The following is a 23,542-nucleotide window of genomic DNA, read 5'->3' as shown; positions in this document are numbered from 1 at the left end:
TAGGAGCAGAAGTTTAAAACCAATGTATACAGAGAGAGTCTACTGAGCACTTCTTGTTCAGAGTTCAACATATAAAACTATTTTACTACATCATCAGAAGCATCACAGAATCTCCTGTTTGCTCTTATTATAGTAAAAGAACACGTGGTTGTCAAATACCCCAAATTCTGCTTCATTTCTTTCTCTCTTTAAATTACAAGCCACTGGGGTGGCTTGATTCCTTTTAATTAATAATTGGGACTCCTTGGTCCCCTAAGAAGGGAGGTGTTTCACAGCTAGAAACTGAGGTGAAACTGAGCAAAGTAATGATGCTTTCAAAAAATTATTTTTCTTTCTTTAAGCAATAGTCAGTTACATTATCCTAATTTCCAAAAGTAGCAAGGAACATTCATCTAAACTATGATTAAATACTGATAAAGTTAGTTGCAGGATTCTCTTATTAAAATACCAAATCCTTTATACTGGATATTAACAAAATGCAACCTCAAAAAGTCTCCAGTAATCCCATATTTAACTAGACATTATTAAATATTTACAAAGCTGTACCATTCTGAAGAGACATAATCATAATGGAAAATGACAGGCATCATTAGAATTCCACCTGCAATGAGGGAAAGAATTGAGAAGCCCAAAACTGAAGAGTTTGTTCTGTCATTACAGTGTGGATTGGGTGCAGAAACCTTTGGATTTCATTCCTAACTTTCACTGCAGACTTATTTTTGACTGTGCAGTACCATGCTGTATGCACTTAACTTTTATAGACTTCATTATCTCCTTGTTTATAAGCAGAAAATAATCATTCCTCCTCTCAAGGGTGCTGACAGTCTTACTAATTGCAAACTATTTTGAGATCATCAAAAGAAATATCAGATACAAGTAGAAAGCATAATGGTTATTTTATATAAGCATTTATTAATCACCAAAATTTGGTTGTAACTTACTTAATTCCCAGTCCATCCTTATTTCTGAAGATGAGGGGAACTCTGAGAGCTTCTCTTTGCACATACTCAAAAGTAAAATCTGTGAAAATGAATAAGAACATCCAAAAGCAATTACAATGGTGTTGGCACCTCATGTTACATTTTCTCAGACTCCCCATTTCCCTTTTCTCACCAAAGAACTCCCCATCACCTAAAGAGAAGTAGAAAGAGAATGCATATTTTAGATCCAAACCGGAAACCCAATGACAGACAATGCTCTCCCAGCTGCTCCCTATTTTTCCTGTTCACTGATGCACATAAAATAGAAGCCAGTCAGTTTGTCAATTAAGGTCTGTGTTGCAACACCCAGGCTGTAGTGAATTATCAAATTAACAGTTAAAAGATAATCCTGACCAAATACTGCAAATCAGTCCAGTATTCTTGGGCAAATGTGTAGTTTAAAATGTATGTGTAAGTTTAGATATTCTAAGTTACACATTTCTACTTAAATAAATAGATGCTTTCTTGTGACTATTATCTGGTTCTAGCAGAGAGCCCTGATTCTATGAACACATCATTCTTTTTATATGGGGGTTAATGCTGGTTTCAACAGAACAACTTTTCTTTTAATTAATCAGCAATGTAACTCCAGGAGCTGATAGATTTTATACAGTGAAAATCTGTCTGTTGAAAATGAATCCTGAGGAGTCACAGTCACACAAAGTGAAAATTAAACAGAAATTTGTCATGTTAACACTGGCCAGCATTACCTTGTTGCCTCTCTCTGAGGATTACACAGGACTGGCCTTTCCTGGGGATTTCTCTATGCAGAGTCTGACACAATAGCAGTGATTTGGGGATTAGAGAGGAAGTTACAAGGCAGCAATTTGGGTGAGCCATGGCTACAAAACCCCAGGCTCAGTTTGGAGCATTCTGCCACAGAGAGCAGAGGAATTCCTGCAGCAGCCATGGACTGTTTCTATGGCTCTGCTATTCCCCCGGTTTTTTTCAGGAAAAAATGACTTTTATAAAGCATCCATACACTGCCTTGAAATGGAAAGCAAGGCTTGACTGCTCAGCACTACAAAATGTCCTGCACTGCCAAACCCAGTGCTCACTCCCTGCAGTTTATCCAGGTACACAGGAGCAGTTTAACTCCAAGATTCATCCAGCTGCCCACGCTGCCTGGGTCAGCACAAGCATCTCAGCCTGAGCTTCTATTCCTGATGTTTCTCTGCTCTAAAACCCACACTGAAAGTAAGAGGGGACCCAGAGGCCAAGATCTCATGTCTGCACATGTACTGCCCTCTATTTTTACAACTTTTTCTTTCCTGTACTCAGTTAGTAATTATGACAAGTAGGGATATAATGTTCCTACTTAAGAGTTACCGAATCAGAGCACTGTAATTATCCATTTACAGAAACATGAAAACTACAGAAACTTTATTGCCACTAGTCTCAGAGTAAGTGTAATGAACACTCCATTTAACTAAGGTTACCAAGTAAATATTCTGTGCTAAAGAAGTCATCCTTCCCCATAGGCATCCCCATTAAAGCTATTGCCTTTTGGCAAGCAAATAAATAAACCACAGAGACTTTTACAGACACTGATCCAAGTCAGAAAGTCAACAAACATCAGGACTAATACTGGAGGAAGAGGCAGTGCCTTGCAGACTAGAGAACAAGTAGCTATGACAAACTGCATTCAAACCAAAAATCACACCACTGCAAGATGAGTTATCACTAAAAATAAAAACAAGGATATGCGAAAGAAAAAGCCATATTGCTCAACTAATTCCATGTGTTCAAATAAATTGTTTTATTCTTATGTACTACTGTCATTGTTTTACCCAGATTCAATTCAGCTCTTAGGTTTATAGAGAAAAAAAGTAAACCAATAATAAAAATAAAACCAGAGCAAATAGCAAGGCAGATCCTTTCTTCCTAATGCCCCAACAAAGCATTTAAATCCCTTGTGGGGTTGAACAAAGCCGACACAGACCACAACAAAATAACAAAAGACACTCATTTATTTTCAAGTTCCCTAGAAAGGAGAGAGCTGCCCAAAGATTTTGGAGCTGCCAAGCCAGGGAAGATGTGGATTGTACTATCCTTAGCATGGAGCAGTGGCAACCACTGGAGTGTCTGAAAGCTGAGGGTAGAATGCAATCATTTTCTGGAAAATTAATTAACATTTTCCAGCTAAAAAATAGTTGCTTGTGTTTTGTTGGGAGGAAGAGGGGTCAGGGTTGAGCTTATCTCCTAAACAAACACCTTCCTAAGTAAGATAGGTATTTAATTTCTCCACCACACATCAACTTTTCTAAAGGAGCTTAAAATGCTCATGCAAAACTAAGCCTAGGGGAGAAAAAGAAATTTTCTAAGCTCGATTAGTAGCTCTACACAGTTAGAGCAATTTCAGGAGGATTACAGCCAAAACTTCTCTTTCTTGAGAAAGCCATCCTAAACAGGCATCCTCAGCCAGGCCGAGTTTTGGTGATAGCCATCTGGGATTAGGGATGCGTGTCAACAGCACGGCGGTAAATAAAGGTGCCCTGCGAACCCCCGGCCCGTTTGATTCCCGGGCAAACCTCTCCCGTTTCCCCCTGCCAAGCAGCGTGCGGCAGAGCTGGGCTGCCCGGCTCTGCTTGCCGCTCCGGAACTCCTGTCACCTAAGCAAAGCAAGGAACTTTGGGGAGGGGAGCGCTGTAATTTAATATATGATAGACACACAAAGAAGTTACTGATTGTAAAGTCTCCGAGCCTGGCGAACAGGCTCATCAATCGCACCCTTTCGCAAAAGGGGTCCTGGATTCAAGAGGGGGCGGAGGGGGAGCAGGAATCACCTCTGGCTAAGTGGGGGCTGGGGTTTCGGCCTCTCCCGTGCCAGGAGCTGATTCCTGACCAGCCCGGTGCTGCGCTGGGGTCACGGTGCGGGGCACGGCGGGGGGAGCGCTGGGCGCTGCCGTGGATCACCGCGCTCATCCCGGCACCGCGCTGGGGCACAAGCCGCCCTCCGGGTGCGGGGGGGACGGGCCGGGGCACCCCCCGTGCGGGACGGGCTGCAGGGCCCCGGCAGCAGCCGCCCCCCGGCTCCCATGGGCCGGAGGCGTCACCGGATCCCCGGGCAGGGGCGCGGGCGCCAAATCCGAAGCCGGAGCGGAGCCGCACGTGGAGGCGGCGGCGAGCGCGGCCGGACAGCCCCGGCCCGGCAGTGTTACCTTTGCCGTCCATGGCATGCACGAAATCCCCGTGGTACATTTTGCTCTTTAATTTCTCTTCCAAATTGAAACTCCTGATGCTGACAATTTCCTCCACGTCTGAGAGGTCCTCGTTCTCATCGTACCGTCTTCGGCCGATGCAGCGCTAGAAAAGACACAAAAACCAAAATAAAACACATTGTCCGGAAAAGAAAAAATCCAGGAAAGCACATCGATCGTGCATAACGGTTTGATAAACATAATCTGGGGGAAATAATTAAGATGGCAAGGCACAAACTGAACAAAACCTGAACCCAAACAAGCTCCAACCCCGCTGCATGCACCTTTTCCATCCCGTGACACGGAACTCGGCAGGAATAACAGGTGCTTGGCTTCAGGAAAACTCAAACTTGGGCTGTTGAGCAGGGGCTGGCGCTGGAAGGCGAGCGGGGGACACGTAACTCGCCGACAATTCACAAGCTACAGCATCGATGCATTTTGCAGTCCCGTAAAAACCCGTGAGCGGCGGTCAACGCTCGTTAACGACCGGATCATTTTAAAAATTCTAATTATTATTATTATTATTGTTATTATTTTTGTACGTGAACACGAGCTAATTCCCCGAGGAAGGAAAGGGGGGCGAATCTTCGCATCTGATGCCCAGCATCCAGGTTTCGGTATTTACATAATCCGAGTGTTTCCATAGTCACACCGGAAGCGGCGATTTAAAAACCAGATCGCTTTATGTAACGCCGCGATGGATGCGCAGCCCCCGCGCGCTCCCCCCGCCGCCCCGCACGCTCGACAGCGCCGAAAGCGCGGGGCTCCGCGGCCGAGGGGCAGCAGCGAGTTCAATGCCGGGGGATGTAGGGTAGGCCCGGCGGAGGCCGGTGCCGCTGCCCCGGGGAAGCTGCGGCGGGCGCGGAGAGACGGGCTGGAGGCGGCGGGGACCGGCCGCGCACAAGGTAGGTCCCCGGAGGAGCGGGGGGAGCCCGGTGCACCGGGTGCCGCCGGCGGCTCTGCCCCTCTCCCGGCAGCTCTCGCCCTGCGAACCCGCCCCGCAGCCCCGCGGACACGCGCGGTGGATCAGCGCAAACCCGCACGCACCGGAAAAAATAATGATCCATGATCGTCCCACCCTGCCCGTCCCTCGGTTCCATTCCGCCCCTTCCCCGCTGCCTCAGCCGCGCTCTTGGAAACTAAGTCGCTCGGCTGTCTACGACCCACATGCATTTCTCCCTTTGCAAATAATTAAGCAAAATCAATTAAAAGGCACGAATAGGAAAGAGACCGAAGCCAGCTACACACCAATCTTCTTCCAGAGTCTTTCTTTGCCTCCATTTTTTTGGAGAGTTTCATCACTTATTTGTCAACAGTTCCTGTCCTGCATATTTGGCCCAAATGGGGAGGAGGCAAAACAAAAGCCATCCAGGGCTCGCTAAAGTTTTGCAATTTTGCACCAGGACTTTTTTTTTTTTGGGGGGGGGGAGGTGGAGAAGGGGGGAGGGAAGGGAAGGGGGGCGGCGGCGATGCCTTTTGCAAAGTCCTAAGGAACCATGTTCAGGCGCTGCTTGCGGAGCGGGGCGCAGGCGTCGCAGTGCCCGGAACGTAAACAGCGGCGGGGCCGGGGGGGTGGCGGGGGGGCGGACCGGGGACACGGCGCGGTACCGGCGCTGGGCTGGCCGGGGCGGGCGGGGTTGATGTCCGGGGGTACGGCACAGGACCGGCGCTGAGCTGGCCGGGATGGGGGGCTGGGTGGGATACCGGGGCGGTACCGGCGCTGGGCTGGCCGGGATGGGGGGCTGGGTGGGATACCGGGGCGGTACCGGCGCTGGGCTGGTCGGGATGTGGGGGCTCGCCGGGGTACCGGGGCGGTACCGGCGCTGGGGCTGGCCGGGATGGAGGGCTGGGTGCGATACCGGAGCGGTACCGGCGCTCTGCTGGCCGGTGTACCGGGGCGGTACCGGCGCTCTGCTGGCCGCCGGCCCCGCCGTGCGGTGTTCGGTCACGAGTGCGCGGCACGCAGGCGCTGAGCGGCAGCGGGGGGACGGGGACAGGGCCCCACAAAGGCGCGGACGGTCCCTGGGTTGGTACATCAGCCCCCGGGATGTGCCCGAAGAGTTGAGCCGCTCTGCTTAAGCGGAGATAATTTGAGCTCCTCGAGTGTGCCCGACCCCAACGGCGTAAAGACGGGGTAAAGAGTTGCGAATTAATGTAGCAAACACTTGAAAATAATCTTATAGTAGGCGGATTTGGAGTTAAATTGTGGTGGTGGTTTCGCTCCGTGCCTGTGCCACACGTGCGGAGCAGCTCGGCGCGGAACGCGCACCCCGGCTGGTGCCGGCACCGCTCCCGGCACTGCACCCACGTGTCTTGTGAGAACCGGCCATAAAATCGAGAATGTATTGTAAATAGTGTTAAACAGGTGTTAAATAAACCAGAATTGCATTTGCAATATGCATGTACAACAGGTAGTTAGAAATCGCATGAAAAAGTAGGTAAAAATGCTATAAAGTAGCTGTTGATACAAAAAATCTGCAGGATGGAGATCGTGCAGTTCCTAAAACTATCGGCGGGTCTCATTTCTACAACACCCACTAACATCTACTCTAAATTGATGCTGAGCAAGTTTTGGGACCATCTGATTGCAATAGCAAGGTCAGAGTGCAGGTTTCGAACAGCCCCCAGGTTCCACAGCGTGGCTCCTCTCTGAAGTGACATCCTTTACTTCCCCCACACACTCCCCAGAAAGGGAACATCAAAGGATACCCAAACCCAGGGTCGGAGCTGATGGTTTTGGCAGTGCTCCTCTGGTTTGCTTTTTGCAATCAGTTAAGCATCCTAGGTATTACAGGAAATATATTAAGTGTTAATGCAAAATGCAAAACACATTCAAATTCAGCTTTGCAGGCCTTGCCGTTGATCCCTTTGGAATGATCCCTGTTTTAATGATCCATGACACATGGATAAAGGCAGGAGAGGACAGAGTTCTAACAGGTTTTAAGGCAGCAAGCTTCTTCTTCTGATTCTGCCAAGAACTGTTTGCAGAATCTTGAAAAATCATGTAATCTTTCTCTAACATCTCCCTACTTGCAGATGATTGAACTTTATTATGGTATGGAAGTGTTTTATAGGCTATATATTGAAGTGTGGATTCCAGATGTCTGTTCAAGCAAGTGCATTATTAATCCATAATCCTGAGGAGATATATACATATCTCGACCTTTCAGCCAAGATTACTCAATCTTAAAATTAAATACATGTGTACATCTGTAGGATTGAGGTCAGAATACAAGATAAATGGATGTTACCAGAGAATAATCAGACAAAAAAACACATCATCCATCCATGCTGCAAAAGTCTACTAAAAGAGACAGAACAGAGACATAAAAGAAAATCAACTCATTTTTCTAGATATTTTTTTTTGGGCACAGACAGTCTGAGAGTCTTGGTGTATCAAGCAAACCCACCAAGGACTGTATCCATCACATACACCTGGAAACACCAGAGCACATTATGGAAGTGTGGAAGCAAATGTTTCAGAAACAACACAGTTTCTATCTACAGATCTCCAAAAATAGAAAACACTTTTTAAACCTTGTTTTAAGACAGAAATTATATCTATTCAACTACAGCTCATTATATGATGGAAATAATCTGTGTGTCAATAACAAAAAACCTATCCTGAACTTAAAAGAACTGGGGCAAAAAAAGAGGAGGGGGAATATGCAGGTTGTGGATGATGAGAATATCCATATCCACAGCTGCATTAGACAGGATAGAAACATTTAGAAGCAATATTAAATTCCCATGCTTAGTGCTGGCTGATGAGGCTTGGGTCTGGTTTCCCCTCTAAGCAGATCATGGCAGAGTTTTCAACATTGCCCAGAGCTGGGCCCCATCAGGCAGTGCTTGGATGGGACAAGCTGGGCTGACACAAGGTTGGCCTTATTCACTTCAAAAACACGGGAAAAATACATCAACATTGTGATACTGTATCAAAACCATAGTATCAACTGTGGAAAGGGAGTGGTGGTTATTGGGAAAGGGACTGGGCAGAACTCCATGAAAAAAAACACTAAAACTTTTTTTTTTTTTTTTTTTTTTTTTTTTTTTTTTTTTGCTAGATGTTAATGCAGCTTAAATTATTTAAGATCTAATCATGCCAAGGCGCTGGATCCTGACCTCGTTAGCTTGGAACTGGGAGCTGTCATTTAATTAATGTTGCACTGCAGAGCTCATGCTGAAACCAGAGCTGAAGTGCTCTGCTGGGGAAGGCTCTATGAAGACATGGGATCATTTCACCCCACTGAGCTTTAAAACAGTTACTTCCTATTGCACAGAATGGACTAGACTAATCTTAAAACATTTTTGAAAATATCATTTATCCTGTAAGATCTACCATTCTATACTTTCTTTACCTTGGGTTAAGATGGAAGATAAGTTAATAAAGTATTTTACTGTTTTGTGAGGGAAGATGAAATACAATTTTTCTAGACATGGCAGACCAAAACTTTTCATCTGCAGAAACCCCATCAACTAAATGTTAAGCTCTACTTCAGATGAGATTTGCAAAGATGTTTCCCTTAACCTCCCTGGGACTGCTGGCAAAGCTGTGTTTGCCTTTTTCAAGTTCAAATGTGTTGTTTTTAATGCAGATCTACCATGACTTCCACTTTGTGGTGGCTTGATTCGGGTTGGGTGCAGTAACAGGAAGAAATAGAAGTGCTGATTTGCATGTGAAGCTGGAGATCTGTTTTAGCAAAGCTGCTCAGCCGAGGGCAGCACCTCGGTGTGCTGAGCACCGGATCACATTAATCACAGGGTACTCACAGAACCTATTCAGCCTCCTACAGAAAATACAGAAGTACATTTTTAGCAGAAAAAAAAAAGAAGTGTGAGTATCCTTGTGACAGTGTACAGATTTCTCGGGGCTTTCTGGAAAGAAACTTGGACTTCTGCCACCTGCTCCAATTGTGTTCATGCATAAATGATCCAGAGAACGGGTTGACATTACCTCTAATTAGGGGTAATAACAGCCTGCTGCTGAAAGGGCCCGTTCCCTTCTCCTGCATGTACATCCCTCACTTTCCTGCATTAGGTCTGGTGTTGGTGCAACCACGGGGTGAGTCAGCTCAGTGACCCGATCCAGCAGCAAAGTCAGCCGTTAAGGAAAAAAATTATCTATTTATTTCATGAGGTCAATCCACTGAAGCTGTGTAGCCATTTGATGCACGGGCTGGAGAGGGCTGAGATGAAGGGAGAGGGCAGGACACACCCTTTTGGTGGCCTTCTGCAATTGCACGGGTCACAGGTGACAGCAAACCCCGGCTCTGAGCCCCAGCGTGACTTCAGAAGAACTCCCTGAAGCATTTCTAAGAGTTAATTAAGCATGGCTGACTCTCTTAGTTTCAGCTCACTCTAGAGTGGCAGTGTAGAGGTGTATCATAATAAGTAATAGAGTTGGAAATAATTTATCCTGTTTAGTTTGTACCTCAGATAGAGCTGTGAAATGGGACAGAAAGGGAAAAGGGTGCACTGCTGTGCTCCTCACATTGATCCTTATTGTATCTTCTCTTGTTTAACAAACCCATTTTTATTTTCTTTCTTACAGGAAAGGAATGTTTATTTCAAAGCTACAACACTGAGGTTTGGAATCTCAGAATGACATATGGGCCTGCTTTGGCCCATATGAGATGAAATGCTTTCATGATTCTGCAGGTCTTTTTTCTCTGAATGAAATACAAACTCAGCAGTGCATCAGTGTCTAATGTTGTTGCATCTTTCAAAGCCCTTTCCAATAAACAGGAATAAGAGTGATGGACAGGAAAATAGAGAAACAGTGAGTTCAAAGAATCTATTTTAATACAATTATTTAGAAAGACACTTGAAGTCCTTGTCAGATGGGTCTTGCAGGTGTTTTGGGGGTTTTTTTAAGAAAAATCTGATTTTACAGAACAGGTCAAGACCTAGTGCAGTGGTACTCCCTCATGATGTTACAGTTCAATCATAATTTTGCACACAAATAAGAAGAAATCATGAACAATCCATGCTGGTTATGTACATGTAGATAAACATTTGTCATAGCTTATGAGCAGCAATGCAAAATATTTTTAAATATATAATTCCACAGCACAGAGACTTAAATGTTTGTCTGAGATGTGGAAGAAGTTCTAGTTACTGTTTTTTGATGGTTATCATATCTCCCTAGAAAAAAAGTGATAATCACTATTGGTTTGCTTTTAGCCTCAGGCACCAGTGGGAGACAGAGAATGTTCATTCTGGGGTGGTCTTCTGTTCTGTATTTGGGGGGGGGTGTTTAATAATTAAAGCACACCAGAGAATGAGTAGTGTTTTATAATCACAGACTCATTTAAATTGATTAAGTTGATCACCATTTAGGATCACCAAGTCAAACTACAAACCTAATAGTGCCAAATCCACCTCTAAATCTTAACTTATGCTGGACTTCCATTCAAATGGATCCTACACAGCAGTACTGCCACCCAAAAAAGAGAAGGAAGGTGGCCAAAATTCCATGGAATCAGTGATGGGACAGCAAAGGCTTTTATGGATAGGCTAAGTCAAACTCATTGATGTACTGAGGTGTTTTAATGCTCCTGTAGATAAAATCTCACCCGAAGCTGTTTATAATTAGAGGACTGTGTTTATTTCCCGAGAAAGGAAGGAGATCAGATCTGTATAGTACAGGGAATGCCTCCAAAGACTTCAAATCCTTAAGATTATTTTTCTTGGATGTTTTCACTACATCTTTTTTAAAAGAATGCATTGTACATGAAAAGCATCAAATGACTTTGTTGGTATCGATTGTCGTTCCCTTTGTTGTGCTTAAGGAAGTGAAGGACCTTGCAAATCAGAAAGGTGTGAAGAACAAAGCAAAAATGTTAAAGACAATCTGCCGTGATTTTCCTACTTGTAAATAAGGTGGAAAATGTCAAAACAACACAAACTAACGATGCTTTTGATTGCAAAAGGAACTTGCATGGATTCATCTCCTAGGTGACCATCCATGTGCCTGTTAAGAGCAGAACTATCCTTATCGAGTATCGTGTTGTTAAAATCCTACTTTTTCTTAACTACAAATGGATAGCAACAGGTTTGTCTCTTGCACATCTCATAAGTCTCTGGATTCACAAATTTGATGTGGTACAAGCAGTGTATTGCCTCACCTTTTCAGAAATCACCTTCACAACTCTGCCAAGTATTCACTAGGGAGTTCTGCAATACGCCTCACTTTTCCCTCTGTAAAACACAGAAAAACATGAATTGTTGTTTAAAGGGTTTATGTGAACCTGGTAATAAAAAATCTTTCAACACAGGCATGTGTAGATGTTGAAATGTTCTGCTTAATCGACCTTATCAGGTGCTTGCTGGTAAAGGTGGTTTTGTCATGAGCTCTGGGCCTGCAAAATGTTGCGAAAATCATGAACTACGTAACAAAGGGTTAGGTGGGTCAGTTTTAGCTGGAAGTGGGGGTGGATGCTCTGACCGGTCTGCACCCCTGGACAGATGTAAGTCAAATGGTAAAGCATTTTAGGACGGGTGGCTACAGAAGGAAGATGTTGAAGCCCGGCTTTGTGTTTTGTTCTGAGGGACGTGTTCCAAGGGCACATCCCATCCTGTCCGCCCTGGGGGGCACAGGGGCTCCCGTTGTGGGCTGAGGGGCACAAACCCACCGGAAACCACAGATTCGTGTCAGCTGCACTCCAGCTGAGCTGCTCTCCCGGGGAAGGCGGCGGGGGCTGCGGCGGGGCTCGGGGCTCGGGGCTGGGGGCTGGGGGCTCGGGGCTGGGGGCTCGGGGCTCGGGGCTCGGGGCTGGGGGCTCGGGGCTCGGGGCTCGGGGCTGGGGGCTCGGGGCTCGGGGCTCGGCCCCGCCTCCCCTCAGGGCCCGCGGCTCTCCCGGCGCGGCGCCCCCTGGCGGCGGGCGGTGCCCCCGGGAGGCCCGAGGCTGCCGGGAAGCGGCGGCGCGCGGCGGGGCGGGGCCGAGGGCGGGGTCAGGCGGCGCGAGCCAATGGGGCGCGGCGGGGCGGGGCGGGGCGCGCAGGCTCGCGGGGCGCGCGGCGGGCGCGGCCCCGGGCCGGCAGAGCCGCGCTGCCGCCATGGGGTGTTAGCGCGGCCGGGCCCGCTGTGCCGGAAAGAGCCGCCGCCGCCCGCCGGCCCCGCTCCGCCTCGCTCCGCTCCGCTCCTCCGCCCCGAGCCCATGAGCCTGAACGAGCACTCGATGCAGGCGCTGTCCTGGCGGAAGCTCTACCTGAGCCGAGCCAAGCTGAAAGCCTCCAGCCGCACCTCCGCGTTGCTCTCCGGCTTCGCCATGGTGAGCGCCCGGCGCGGCCCGGCGGGCGGGGGGTGGCACGGGGCCGGGAGCGCTGCCGCCGCCTCTGCTTGTTCCGCCGGAGCTCGCTGCGGTGAGAACGGGGAGTGAGCCCCCCCGGCGCTGCCCCCGGAGCGGCGTGCGGCGCCTGGGGCGGCGGGGAGCGGGCGGGCGCTGCTGCCGCCGCCGGGAGCGCCCGGCCCGCCCCGGGCAGCGGGGGCAGCGCTCCCGCAGCTCGCTTCGGTAGCTCGTTTGTTTTGGAGCTCCTCATGGCACGAGTTCAGAGCTGCCTCTCGGGTTTTATCTCCGCCAAATAATACAACATTTGTTGGATCGTTACGTGTTTCGTCCGCGGAAGATGCTCGGGACCGCAGAAGCCGCGGTGCCTGCCGCGTGTGCCGGGGGCAGCTCCGCGGGTGCGGGGTCACCGTGGGGCGCTCCGGGGTCACCGTGGGGCGCTCCGGGGTCACCGTGGGGCGCTCCGGGGTGTCGGGAGCGAAGGGGCCGCGCACGGAGCCCCGCAGCGCTGCCCGGGTTCGGGGCTTCCGTCCCGATCCTCTCTGGTGCGCAGCGAGGGCAAGGGCAATTGTTGCGCTGAAGCTGCTTTTAAATAAAGCAAGATATACAACTGGTTACAGTTCTTTGTGCCGCCCAGTATCACCCTTCATCAGTCCTTTGCAGTTGCGAGGTTTCTAGTTTTTATTTAACGAAGACTTGAATGTTGCTTGGAGTCTCGTGCGTGGTTTAGAAACGCTTTTTTTTTGTTCGTGTGTGTTTTCTTTGGAGTTCGATGTGAAGCACAGTCTAGTAGCCCAAATTATCTCATGTGAAAGTTCCATATAATTTGAAATACAGTAACTCACAGACTTCCTCATCTGCCGAAACATCTGACATGCAAAGCTGCAAACTCTGCCCTGAGCCCCTTCACGCAGCTGTTAAAACGCTTCACGGTTTATAAATTCGTAATTTCACTCCTCTGACTTGCTTTATTTTGATTTTTTTGTCCCGCTTTTAACAAACTGAATACTTTCAGCCATTGCATCTACTCCTTTCCAGAGCCATTGTTCCAGTGATGCTGTTGGAAAACACAGCAGCCTCCTGACGGTCAAATAAATGTCACTGTCCTCCTTCAATGGCTAAAAACAGAGCACAACTCTTGGGAGGTGTGGAGTGTGCTGGTTTGACTGACAGGCGGCTGTGTGCTTGCGTTTGAGTCGCTTCTCCTTGGGTAACACGCATCCGCCCGGGAGCTCGCTCGGCGCTTCTGATAACGAGTTCTCCCTGTCGAACACTCCTTCTGCCATCTCGGAGCGGTTCGTGGCTTTTGCATTGAGAGAAACGTGGGGAAAAATGTAGTTTGTTGGGGTTTATAAGTTTTCTTTCTGAGGGAGGTTGCATCTCAGTGTAAATGCTGTTGTTTTAAGGTCATAGTTAATGTCCTGAATTCCTTGGTTTTTCTCTAAAGATGTGGTATGTGGACTCTCAAAATCCGTTGATGTATGAGGTGAGGCTTCTGCTTGTTTCTTAATTCTTGAATTTTAGGGGTTCAGTCCCCTGCTGTTGAAAACTGCTGCTTTTTCTAATTATTATGAATGTTACATGTGAATGTTCATATTTAAGTTTTTTGAAAGCTCTCCCTCAAAAAAATCCACTTCTTTTTCTTCGTCTAACAAGTTCAGTGTGGAAATCTGCCCTTAGTTTGGTTTTGCACTGACGGTCCTAGTCCTCTAGCTAACACTTCCTAATCTTGTTTCAGAAAAGCTGAGGTAACTTTCAAGTATTTTTAGATTTCTTTTAAAAACGTTAAAGTTGTCCCTCTGCCTGGAAAAAAACTGGGCTGTTCTGTCATGGCTGTGCATTGTTTATTGACTGCAGTTCTTTGGCACCTGATACTTGAACGAAATGCTGCTGAAGTACATTCTAGTCTTGGATCAAAGCTGGCAACAGCAATGAAGGGTCATTGTTCCTCTCTTTTCCTTATCAGGCAAGGAAGAAAGAGCTTAAATGCCACATGCAGGACCACCCAGTGAATCGATGGGAACTGTCAGGAGTGGAACGTGCAGATTTCCATGCCAGCCCCATTGATCCTTGCACTTTGATTAAAGAGTAGTGTCCTCTAGTAGAAGCTAAGTTTATCCTCGTTGAAGTGTTGCATTTTTCTGGACTATTTTTATGTGCAGCTGCAGCCATTTTGCAAGGTTTTCCCCTCAGGATTGGTGATGTATATCCTGGTGGAATGAGGCAAGGCATTGCTCAGGTCAGTGAGCTGGAGTCTGAAACGCTCAGCCAGGATTCAAGCCCTGAAGTGTTATGTTTCCTCAGAGAAGATTAAAAACCTGTTTTATGATTAGTTTTGTTCCAGGATTTGCCACTGTGTGGGAGCTTCAGGAACAGTTGCAGGGGCTGGTGGTGGCAACTGATGAGAGCTGTGCTTGCCCCAGTGAACCTGAGCATTTCCTTCACTCAGGTTGCCATGGATGCTGCCATCCAGTGCCATATGTCTGAGGGAAAATCCATGAAGTTTATAACCTCATTTAGTACACTTTTCCAATGTATTGAGCCAGCTAGTAGTATCAATCCTCCAAATTGTTAGAGGTAGAGAAAGAAATTGTAGAGATGGAATTGTAGATGTGAAACTGTAGGGGATGTGTAGTGCATTAAAGAATGGAGAATTTATTCCATACACTGGTGGGGGCAATCAGATATTTCTCACTTCTGTATTACAGCCCAGATATTGTTGCATGATCTTCCCTCTCATGTTTGGCTTTATCTGTTTTTATTTTTCACAGTGAACAGGCTGCTGACAGGCTATTTTTATTTAAACAATTATTCTGACTTTTTGGCATAATTTTGTCACCAGGAATGCATAACACTGTAGCACAACAATGTTACAATATGGGAGTCAGAATCCATAGGAAAGTTGTTAAATACCACTTAAGTCATAAAACCAGAAGACTCAACATCTCCTCCTGCCACCAATTAACAGTTTTATGAAAATAACTGAGTCAGAACTATGGGTCTGAATTATACACTATGGGAGATGGGATATACGTGCTTCAAATATTGAGCATCATCAAGGAACTGTCAACTCTTGCCTTTGAAGAGTGGCCAGTATGGTCTCCTGAAGACAGCTTCAGTCGTGTTCTGCAGAAGACTTACTGCAGTGATAAATATTTATTAAGCTGATTTCTATAATAACAGTTGGTGCTGAGGTAGGGGTCAGTAGGACCTGGGGCTGCTGGTGTCAGAGCTGTACAGGTGCACAAGACAGCATGGTCCTTGTCTAGTAAAGGTCACTTGGCTGTTCTAAATTCTAAAACAGTTATCTATAGAAGTTTTTAAGAAGTATTTAGATGGGTTGCTGGTAGAATAGCATGAAACAGTGGCATTTTGTAACCTGCAGGAAAGAGTTACAGTTTTGTGGCTTCTGCTTCCACTTAGCCTCCTGCAGTGCTGCTGCACTTGCAGATTAGAGCTGTGCTGGAGAATCTTCCCCCATGCAAAAAGTTTCTTCTATTCCAGTCACAAAAGGAAAGTTTTGTGCCTCCTTTGAAAATCCCTGTCTGGAGGTTATAGATGAGCAAGGCAGGCAGTGTGGAGTGCTTGGGGCTCTTGCTTTCTGTCTTGCAGTAGCTGAGTGGCTGCTGCAGCTCGGAGGATGTAAAGGAGATGCTGAGCCTCTGGATAATCTGAACTTGTATTTACTGAATAGATTTGCTGTAAGTTACACAGTGTAAAGGGGTATTAGCTCCTCAAGATGCATTTGCTCCAATCACATGGGTATTGCCTTTTCATGTTTGCTAGCAAAGTAAAATGAGATCCTGTGTTTGTACTCCAGTGTCAGCATCAGCAAATATTAATGTGTTTTGCCATTCTACAGCATACAATAATCTACAGAGTCAAGATCCTGGACTAATGGATGAATAATGCTTAGTTTCCCTTCTGTATGAAAGCAGTAAATAAGATCATTATTTTGACTTATCTGTTTTTAATTTCCGGTGAGTTATTCTGGCTCATACAGAGCCTCTGTATAGTTGTTTATAACTCTTTATGAATGGTGCAGACAGTCTGTGAGAGCCTGGCTCTGTGCCTCTGTCTCTGGAGTGAATTGTACTGTCAGGAAAGCAGGGAGCCAGCCAGAGGAGCTGAATCCCAGGGATGCTCTGACACTCAGCTCATTATTGAGTTTCCTCTGTGGTCCCACCCATAGACAAGCAATGATGGATGTGCCCTCAAAAAATGCAGTTGTAATGTTTGATCAACACAGCTTTCTTTTAAACCATTCCTGACATGCTAGACTGTATAAAAATGCAGTCCCAGTACAGGGTTATATTCCCACCAATCTCAGCTCAGAGGCATCTTTGTGGGGAAGGGGAGGAGAGGAAGTAAATAATAAATAGCTCATAGATAATACAGATTTACTTGAGATAAGGCATTTTATGTCCTTTTCTCTACAGCACTGTTTACTGATTCTGAAAAAGATGTAAACCTGTGATTTTAATTTAAAAGCAGGGACTTTAATTAAGCCTCTCTGGTCTAATAAGATATGGGAGCCTTATGAACAAGTAAGTGAAATTAACTTGGTCAGTATATTGAGCTTAAATAGAAATTGAAGTGCAGATTTTTATTGGGGGCAAGCTGTTAAATTTTCTGCAATACAGTCATAATCAGTGCTGTGACTCTGAAATCCAGGACTGATAAAGGCCTAACACAGTTATATCCCAAAATTCAGTTACCTTCTAAAAACATCTGAATGCCACCATTTTTTAGGCTTATGAGAGCTTCAGTCTTGTGTCCTAATGTCATGAGTCCTTTAGTTTTGTCAAGAAGCTTTGCTTCAGATGTACAGCTTGGTCAAGACCCATAGTAAATCTGTCAGTCATATCTGTAGGATGATCTGAAGTTAAAGTTAGCTCTTCTTTGAACCAGGGATTAGCCCAGATGACCTCTTGAGGTGTCTTCTAGCCCACATTACACTGTGGTTACACAGCAAGGCAGGGCACTTGCAGCATGGCAGCTGCACAGTCAAATCATGCAGCAAGTGTTCAGAGTTTTGAAAGTGGAGGAAGATAAAATGCTAGAAGTGTTTTACTGGAAAGTGTGCACCCACTGAGGACAGTTCCTGCCCTGAGCAGCTCTTCTGAAGAAATAGAGCAGGAACATATCCTGCCTAGAATGTCAACATCTACCTGTGAGTTCAGGCTTTATATGAATTTGGATCATGTCAGATGATCTCATCAGGGCCCTGTTCTTGCAGGTTATTACTTTACAAGAGTCGCTGTGATCTGTTTCTTTTGAAATTGCAGCATGAGCAAAGGAGGGAAGAACTTCTGACACTTTGTATTGCTGTTAGAAAACAGGCACAGGCCCTCATGGTGAAAAATGAAGCTCTTTGGTTTAGGTGCCTGGCTCAAGCTTGGCCAGGAAGTAAGCTCAGAGTTGAAAAGAGCTGGCAGTTTTTCTGCTAGTTTACACTGAAAGACATCCCAAGTTAGCTTTGCTGAGAGTTTGAGGAGACAAAAAACATGAACTGTTTTCATTTATGGGTCAGGCTGGGGTTACTCTGCCAGATATGAACACAAGGACCTCAAAATCAGATGCTTGATATCATTAGTGTGGAGGCATTGATAAATGGAAATATAAAATGTCTTTAGTTTGACAAACTAAATACCATCAGTTCTTAAAAGAAAATAAAGTCTTCATCTCATGAAGCTCTTTAATGTCATGTTTATGTTATCATACTAAGAACTAAGATAAAGGATTAAAGTGTCTTGCCATGCTAGATGGCTTTGAATCTAGGCACAGCAGAAGACTTAAAAGAAAAATCTTTAAGTATGACAATGAATCCTCACTGGTGAAGGATTGCAATTGTTCCGTGTAAAACACAGGAAGCCCAACATTCCACGAGTATATTGCAACTTAACAAGCAATCCTGCAGGATAGACCTGACAAGCAAATGTTTATCCTTTCAAACATGAAGTTTCCCACAGCTGAAAAATGGTATTTTTAAATCCTCGAGCAAGGACTGTATATGCATTAGTATAATTTCTTGTTGAGTTTCTTGTACACTTGGAAACTGCTTGCTAGTTGGCTGGGTGGTTAGGCTTATGACAATAAAAGCCTTCAGTAAAGGAATTAAAAAATTGGCAAATAGCCTTGAATGCCTGTTGAAACATGTCTGAGCAAAACCCTGGGTTGCCTTAATATATTGAGTGCATTAGTGATTAAGAGTTCTGGTGTCCTGGAACATTCATAAGAAGATGGATCCAGGACCAGGTTAGCTTGGCTCAGCTCTTGCAGAACAGTGAGGTTTGAATGTTCCTGCTGCTTTTGCAGCTGTCTTTGAGCCCTGGTTTCCATGCCTCCCTGCATCTGTGTTACCATTAATCTTTCTTCCTATTAGCTTGATGTGCTTCTATTTCAGATTGCTGTCAGGTTTTTTCCTCTGCATTTTACCTGTGTTTTGTCTTGAGTTCCTTTTAATGAGTTCCTTTGAGAAAGAGCATAGAGACCTTGGTGCATTATTCCCTCTCTGGAACTGTCCTTTGCCTGAAAGGCAGATTTATCAGGAAAGATCATTCCAGGAGAGCTGTTTGGATTAATGTCACTCATCAATTGCACATATGCACAAAACCACTGGCATTTTTAAAACCAGTTAAAAGGCATTCCAGTTCATTTTCTTTGTTAGAAATATCCCAGTTGCTTTTATGAGTTTCCTAGTGCTGTTATTAATGCTGATTTTTTTACTCCTTAGGCACAGGCATGCTTGTAGATCTAAGGTTACCAGAAGGGCATGGCTGCATATGGTAGTGGGGAGCTGGAACATCTTCCTGAGTAGCCCATCTTTGGGGGAGCAGTGATGCCTGGGAGCACTGTGTTATCTTTTCTGGAAACATTGTCTTTCCTCCAGCCTCTAACAGGCTTGCTTAGCTGCCATGGGTATTGTGGAGACTCACGTTTTGAATCTGTTCCAGAGTCTGCTTAAATACTTGAGTGAAGGAATATAGCTGAGAGCCCCATGGAAAGGTGATCTTTTTCATGAAAGGTTTCTGCACTTTAGAACTTAAACCCAAGTATCCAAGGAGGAAGGACCACCAAGGTTGTTTCAGGCAGTCCCCTGCCTTTGCAGCCTTTCACAGATGCTTCAAAAGACTTCGTAAGTGAAAGATCAAAAGCTGTGTCTTCAATATAACACAAAAAGGAGAAATATTTCACTTAAGGAGTCCAAATATGCTGTTCATAAGGGTCAGCTGTTTAGCTAGCATGGGCTGCAGGTGACAAGGTGGTTGTGAGTTTGCTCTGCAAGTTTAAGTGTGAAAACAGTGGCTTTTGCTTGGTAGCTCAGACCTAAATTTGGATCTAATGAAGAGGGTGCACGAAGAGAAATGTGAATACAGACTCGCTTTGTTTGGATCAGATGATCTTCCAGAAACATGGTGTAAACTTTGAATAACCTGTAGTCAATATAAGATGTAGGTAACTGCATCTCTCCCCTTTCCTTTTCAGGTGGCTATGGTGGAAGTTCAGCTTGATGCAGACCACGACTATCCTCAGGGGCTCTTGATAGCCTTCAGTGCCTGCACTACTGTGCTTGTTGCAGTTCACCTTTTTGCACTCATGATAAGTACCTGCATTCTTCCAAACATAGAGGCTGTTAGCAATGTGCATAACCTCAACTCTGTCAAGGAATCTCCTCACGAGCGCATGCACCGGCACATTGAGCTCGCGTGGGCATTTTCCACTGTCATTGGGACTTTGCTCTTTCTTGCAGAAGTGGTGTTACTGTGCTGGGTGAAGTTCCTTCCTTTAAAGAAGAAAACTGACAACACCCCACAAAGCAACAGTTCTAGCATCACATCAGGACAGGCAGCAGCCATTGCATCGACGTCCATTATGGTGCCCTTTGGATTGATTTTCATTGTGTTTGCAGTCCACTTCTACCGGTCACTGGTGAGCCACAAAACAGACAGACAATTTCAGGAACTCAATGAACTTGCTGAATTTGCACGGCTCCAGGATCAGCTGGATCACAGAGGTGATGCTGTCACCTCAGCTGTCACCAATTTTGCATAAACCTGTGCTTAAGAAAATAAACCCATTATTCTGCTTCTGCCTTATGGTGACTCCCTGTGGATGAACTGGTCGAACTGCTGATTACCATTTAAAGAATAATTATAAATATTCTAACCCTTTAGAGAGGGGGAAAAAAATGTTCCTTTCATACAAGTTTTGCTGTCTGAAGGAATGGATGGTGGGGTGTGATTGCACTGTGTGAGCAGCCCTCCTCCTGTGAACACTGTCTCGCATCTTTCTCCTTAATGCTGAATAGTGGCTGTATAAATACATGGAAAATAACATTGTACATTTGGGTATTTGTTAGGAATGGATAGAGAAGTTGTGGATTTTTTTTCTCTGTTTATCTGATGTTGGCATTTACTAGAAGATACTGCTTGTCCTATCCATATTGCATGGCATGATACAAATTACTTGGGACATGCAGCAATTAGCACTTGGTTTCAGTGCTAGTGCTGCTCTCCCTGGAAAGCCTGACAGATGGTAGGAGTGAAAGCTTTCCCAGCACTTTCCCCAGTATGTTTTGCTGCCAAGTAATTATTACTTTGCTGATTTCTCCAGTGCCTTTTTCCCATGGCACTTACATATTTTGTAACTTGCTAAACACCCAGGACTAGACTTACTGCGATGTGGTGTGGCCACATGAGTAGGAATGAGACTTGACTCTTCTCTTCCATGGAAGAAAATAAAAGCAATAACTGTTTTAAAGTTCTTGTGAGCTGGCACATAATATCTGGAGAGATAGATTTGCCTGTTTCTCATTTAAGAATCTTTTTTTAAAAAGAAGGAACTAGATGGAAATTATCACTGGATTTTTTTTTTTTTTTTGCTTGAAAATCAGAACCACTGCTGTTTTTTTTTTCCAAGCCAAAGTAGTAATTATTTTATACTTTTATATTGAAAATATATTTTTAATAAATCCTCAGAAACAAGCAGCAAAAGGTGCTTTCTCTGTGTTGGATTCCCAAGTAATTAGCTATGCCTTTGTCTTCCTTGTTTAGAAAAGTGTTCTCTTTGCTGAAGTGTTGTATTTAATAACTCATCATACATTTTTTGCTTTCAAAGGATCTGGAAGACAACTTTCGTTGATGTATATTTATTTATGAAAGTAGATTATTTGTAATTAATATTGCTGCTTTCTTTCAGACACCTCTGTGACATCAAGGCTACTGTGTTGTTCATTTCCTCTGAGCAAAACCTTCCATTTGGTCTCCTAGAGAAGAGGTTTGTCCAAGAAAGATTCCAGCAGTCTTGGACTGCTTCAGTAATTCTGGCTATATCTAGGAGTTGAATTTTTTGGAACACAGTTCTTCTATAGAGTAGCTTTGGGCTTTAATGGGTAAAAGCTGCTTTTTGAACACAAACTGAGACAAGTTTCAAGCCAAAGGAAAAAAGAAAAAAAACAAACTATCACTAGTCATAGCTGTCACTGTGGAATAGATTTTGCCATGAGACAGGAGGGACTGTGACAGTCCAGTGGAGCTGTGCCTGGGCTGAACGTGGTCTCTCACACCAGCCTCCATCTCAGGTTATCCCAATGTACTTGCAATCTGTACAAGTGCCTGTGGAGTTCAGGTGCAGAGTGTGGTTACTACTGAAGCAGATGGGGACTGATCTGTCCTGTCAGCAGCACTGCAGTGCCAAGTGTTGACAAGGTCACCTGTGGTGCCTTTGTATTCTAAAAACATAACTATTAAAAAAAAACAAACCAAACAACTGCTGGGCTGTTTGTTTTTTTCAGCAGCAGTCATGGTTCACAAGCAGCAAGCAGCTTTCCACTTGGTGTTTTCACAAGTCCTGGCATACAGAGGGCAAACTGGATTTTCTCAGCTCTGCCATTACATGCTTCAAATATATTCTATTCCTGTTGTAAATCTGATGGTGAGGATTGTAACTACACACTCACAGGTGTTTGTTCATGGAGCACTGGAAGTGTTGCTTTAATGAAGGCAACAAGGAAGCAGCATTTCAAATCACAAAATCTTGGTAGTAGGCACAAAATGTATTTTCCCATCCTTTACTGAACTTTACCACTTTTGTCTTAGGAAAACAGGCCCCTAAAATCCCCCACCAAAGGAAGAAAACCTGACATGGTATTCACACTAGAGCAACTGATTGGAAAGGTGTGGTCAGGTGTAAAAATTTTACTTCTGTCTGTAAATTTTGTTCTGGTTTGTGGTTCTGAATGGAAGCCCAGAAAATCTGTTTTCCAAGTTTATTTTGTAAAATTCCTTGCTGTTCTGAATAAGTAGCTGAATTACTCTTTCATTTGTGGATCTTTTACAAAGTGACTGAGAAGTGTGGGGTTTTCTTGTTGTTTAAGACATACAGAATTAGAAGCTAGTGGGACATGGTTATTTTTAGTTTTCTCAAACTGGTAGGCTCTGAGCTAATGGCACTGTTATTACAGCTAATTTTCTGACTATTTTCTGCACTTTAAGCCATGATATCAAGTATGTTTTTGTCATTTTCCACCTGTGGAAATGGAAATGAAAGTTACACCTTTGGGTACCTTTGTCAGTGTGTACCCAGGCAGTAACCAGACACAAACATGTGGATCTAAACATTGAGTGCACTTAATTATTTTTTATCCCTTATTTATACTAACGGTGTTAGGCATTTACCTCAATCATTTTAAACATTGGTTATTGTATATCACTTATTTGGGTATAAAATACTTTGATGAAATAAAATATACTCAATTGTTGTGGATTATTTGTTATCTAGAGGCCTAAAATACACTTTATAATTGAAACATAATGTGTTGTAACTTCAGAAGCCATTTTGGGTCATAGGTATGTATTGGGCTGTGTTTGGGGGGAGTAGGGGACACAATTACTTGATTGTACTTTTCTATATGCTGTTAACACATACTAGAAACTCTCCTTTCCTAAAGCAAAGGCTTTCAAACCAATAGGAATGTGATTTCTTAGCAGGAAGGATAAGAGGAGCTGAGCAAGGAGTCACTGCTTGTCTTCCAGTGTTTTGGTGTTTGTCTTTTGGGTTTTTTTCCCAT

The 23,542-nt window shown here is 44.9% G+C and overlaps 2 protein-coding genes across 8 annotated transcripts in view; one reads left to right on the top strand and one right to left on the bottom strand.

Annotated features, from left to right (window-relative positions):
• Window positions 1-11,890, bottom strand: part of KDM2B (lysine demethylase 2B) — a 112,803-nt gene extending 100,913 nt beyond the window's left edge. For 2 of the 6 annotated variants that reach the window (XM_079322662.1, XM_079322660.1), the window contains exons 1-3: window positions 5,429-5,588; window positions 4,142-4,286; window positions 942-1,020 (exon numbers count right to left, since the gene is read on the bottom strand). In XM_079322662.1, the coding sequence (XP_079178788.1) occupies window positions 942-1,020; window positions 4,142-4,286; window positions 5,429-5,479 (275 nt within the window). In that variant the 5' untranslated portion in view covers window positions 5,480-5,588. Of the gene's footprint in view, window positions 1-941; window positions 1,021-4,141; window positions 4,287-4,464; window positions 4,730-5,428; window positions 5,708-11,310; window positions 11,384-11,817 lie in introns of those variants that run through there. The other 4 variants (XM_079322664.1, XM_079322663.1, XM_079322659.1 and 1 more) reach the window with 4 other exon arrangements.
• On the top strand, window positions 4,962-23,238 carry LOC306810273 (calcium release-activated calcium channel protein 1). Of its 2 annotated transcripts, none has more exons than XM_079322693.1 (2): window positions 4,962-5,085; window positions 19,960-23,238. In XM_079322693.1, exon 2 carries the CDS (start codon window positions 19,966-19,968, stop codon window positions 20,524-20,526), a length of 561 nt encoding a protein of 186 aa, XP_079178819.1. In that variant the 5' UTR covers window positions 4,962-5,085; window positions 19,960-19,965; the 3' UTR covers window positions 20,527-23,238. The 2 variants fall into 2 exon arrangements, with proteins under 2 accessions (XP_079178819.1, XP_079178820.1); XM_079322694.1 differs by lacking the exon at window positions 4,962-5,085 and adding an exon at window positions 12,173-12,456.
• The last annotated feature ends 304 nt before the right edge of the window (window positions 23,239-23,542 follow it).

Source organism: Erithacus rubecula (assembly GCF_903797595.1).
Source record: "Erithacus rubecula genome assembly, chromosome: 19".
Classification (NCBI taxonomy): domain Eukaryota; kingdom Metazoa; phylum Chordata; class Aves; order Passeriformes; family Muscicapidae; genus Erithacus; species Erithacus rubecula.
This window is presented reverse-complemented; position numbering and strand designations above follow the sequence as displayed.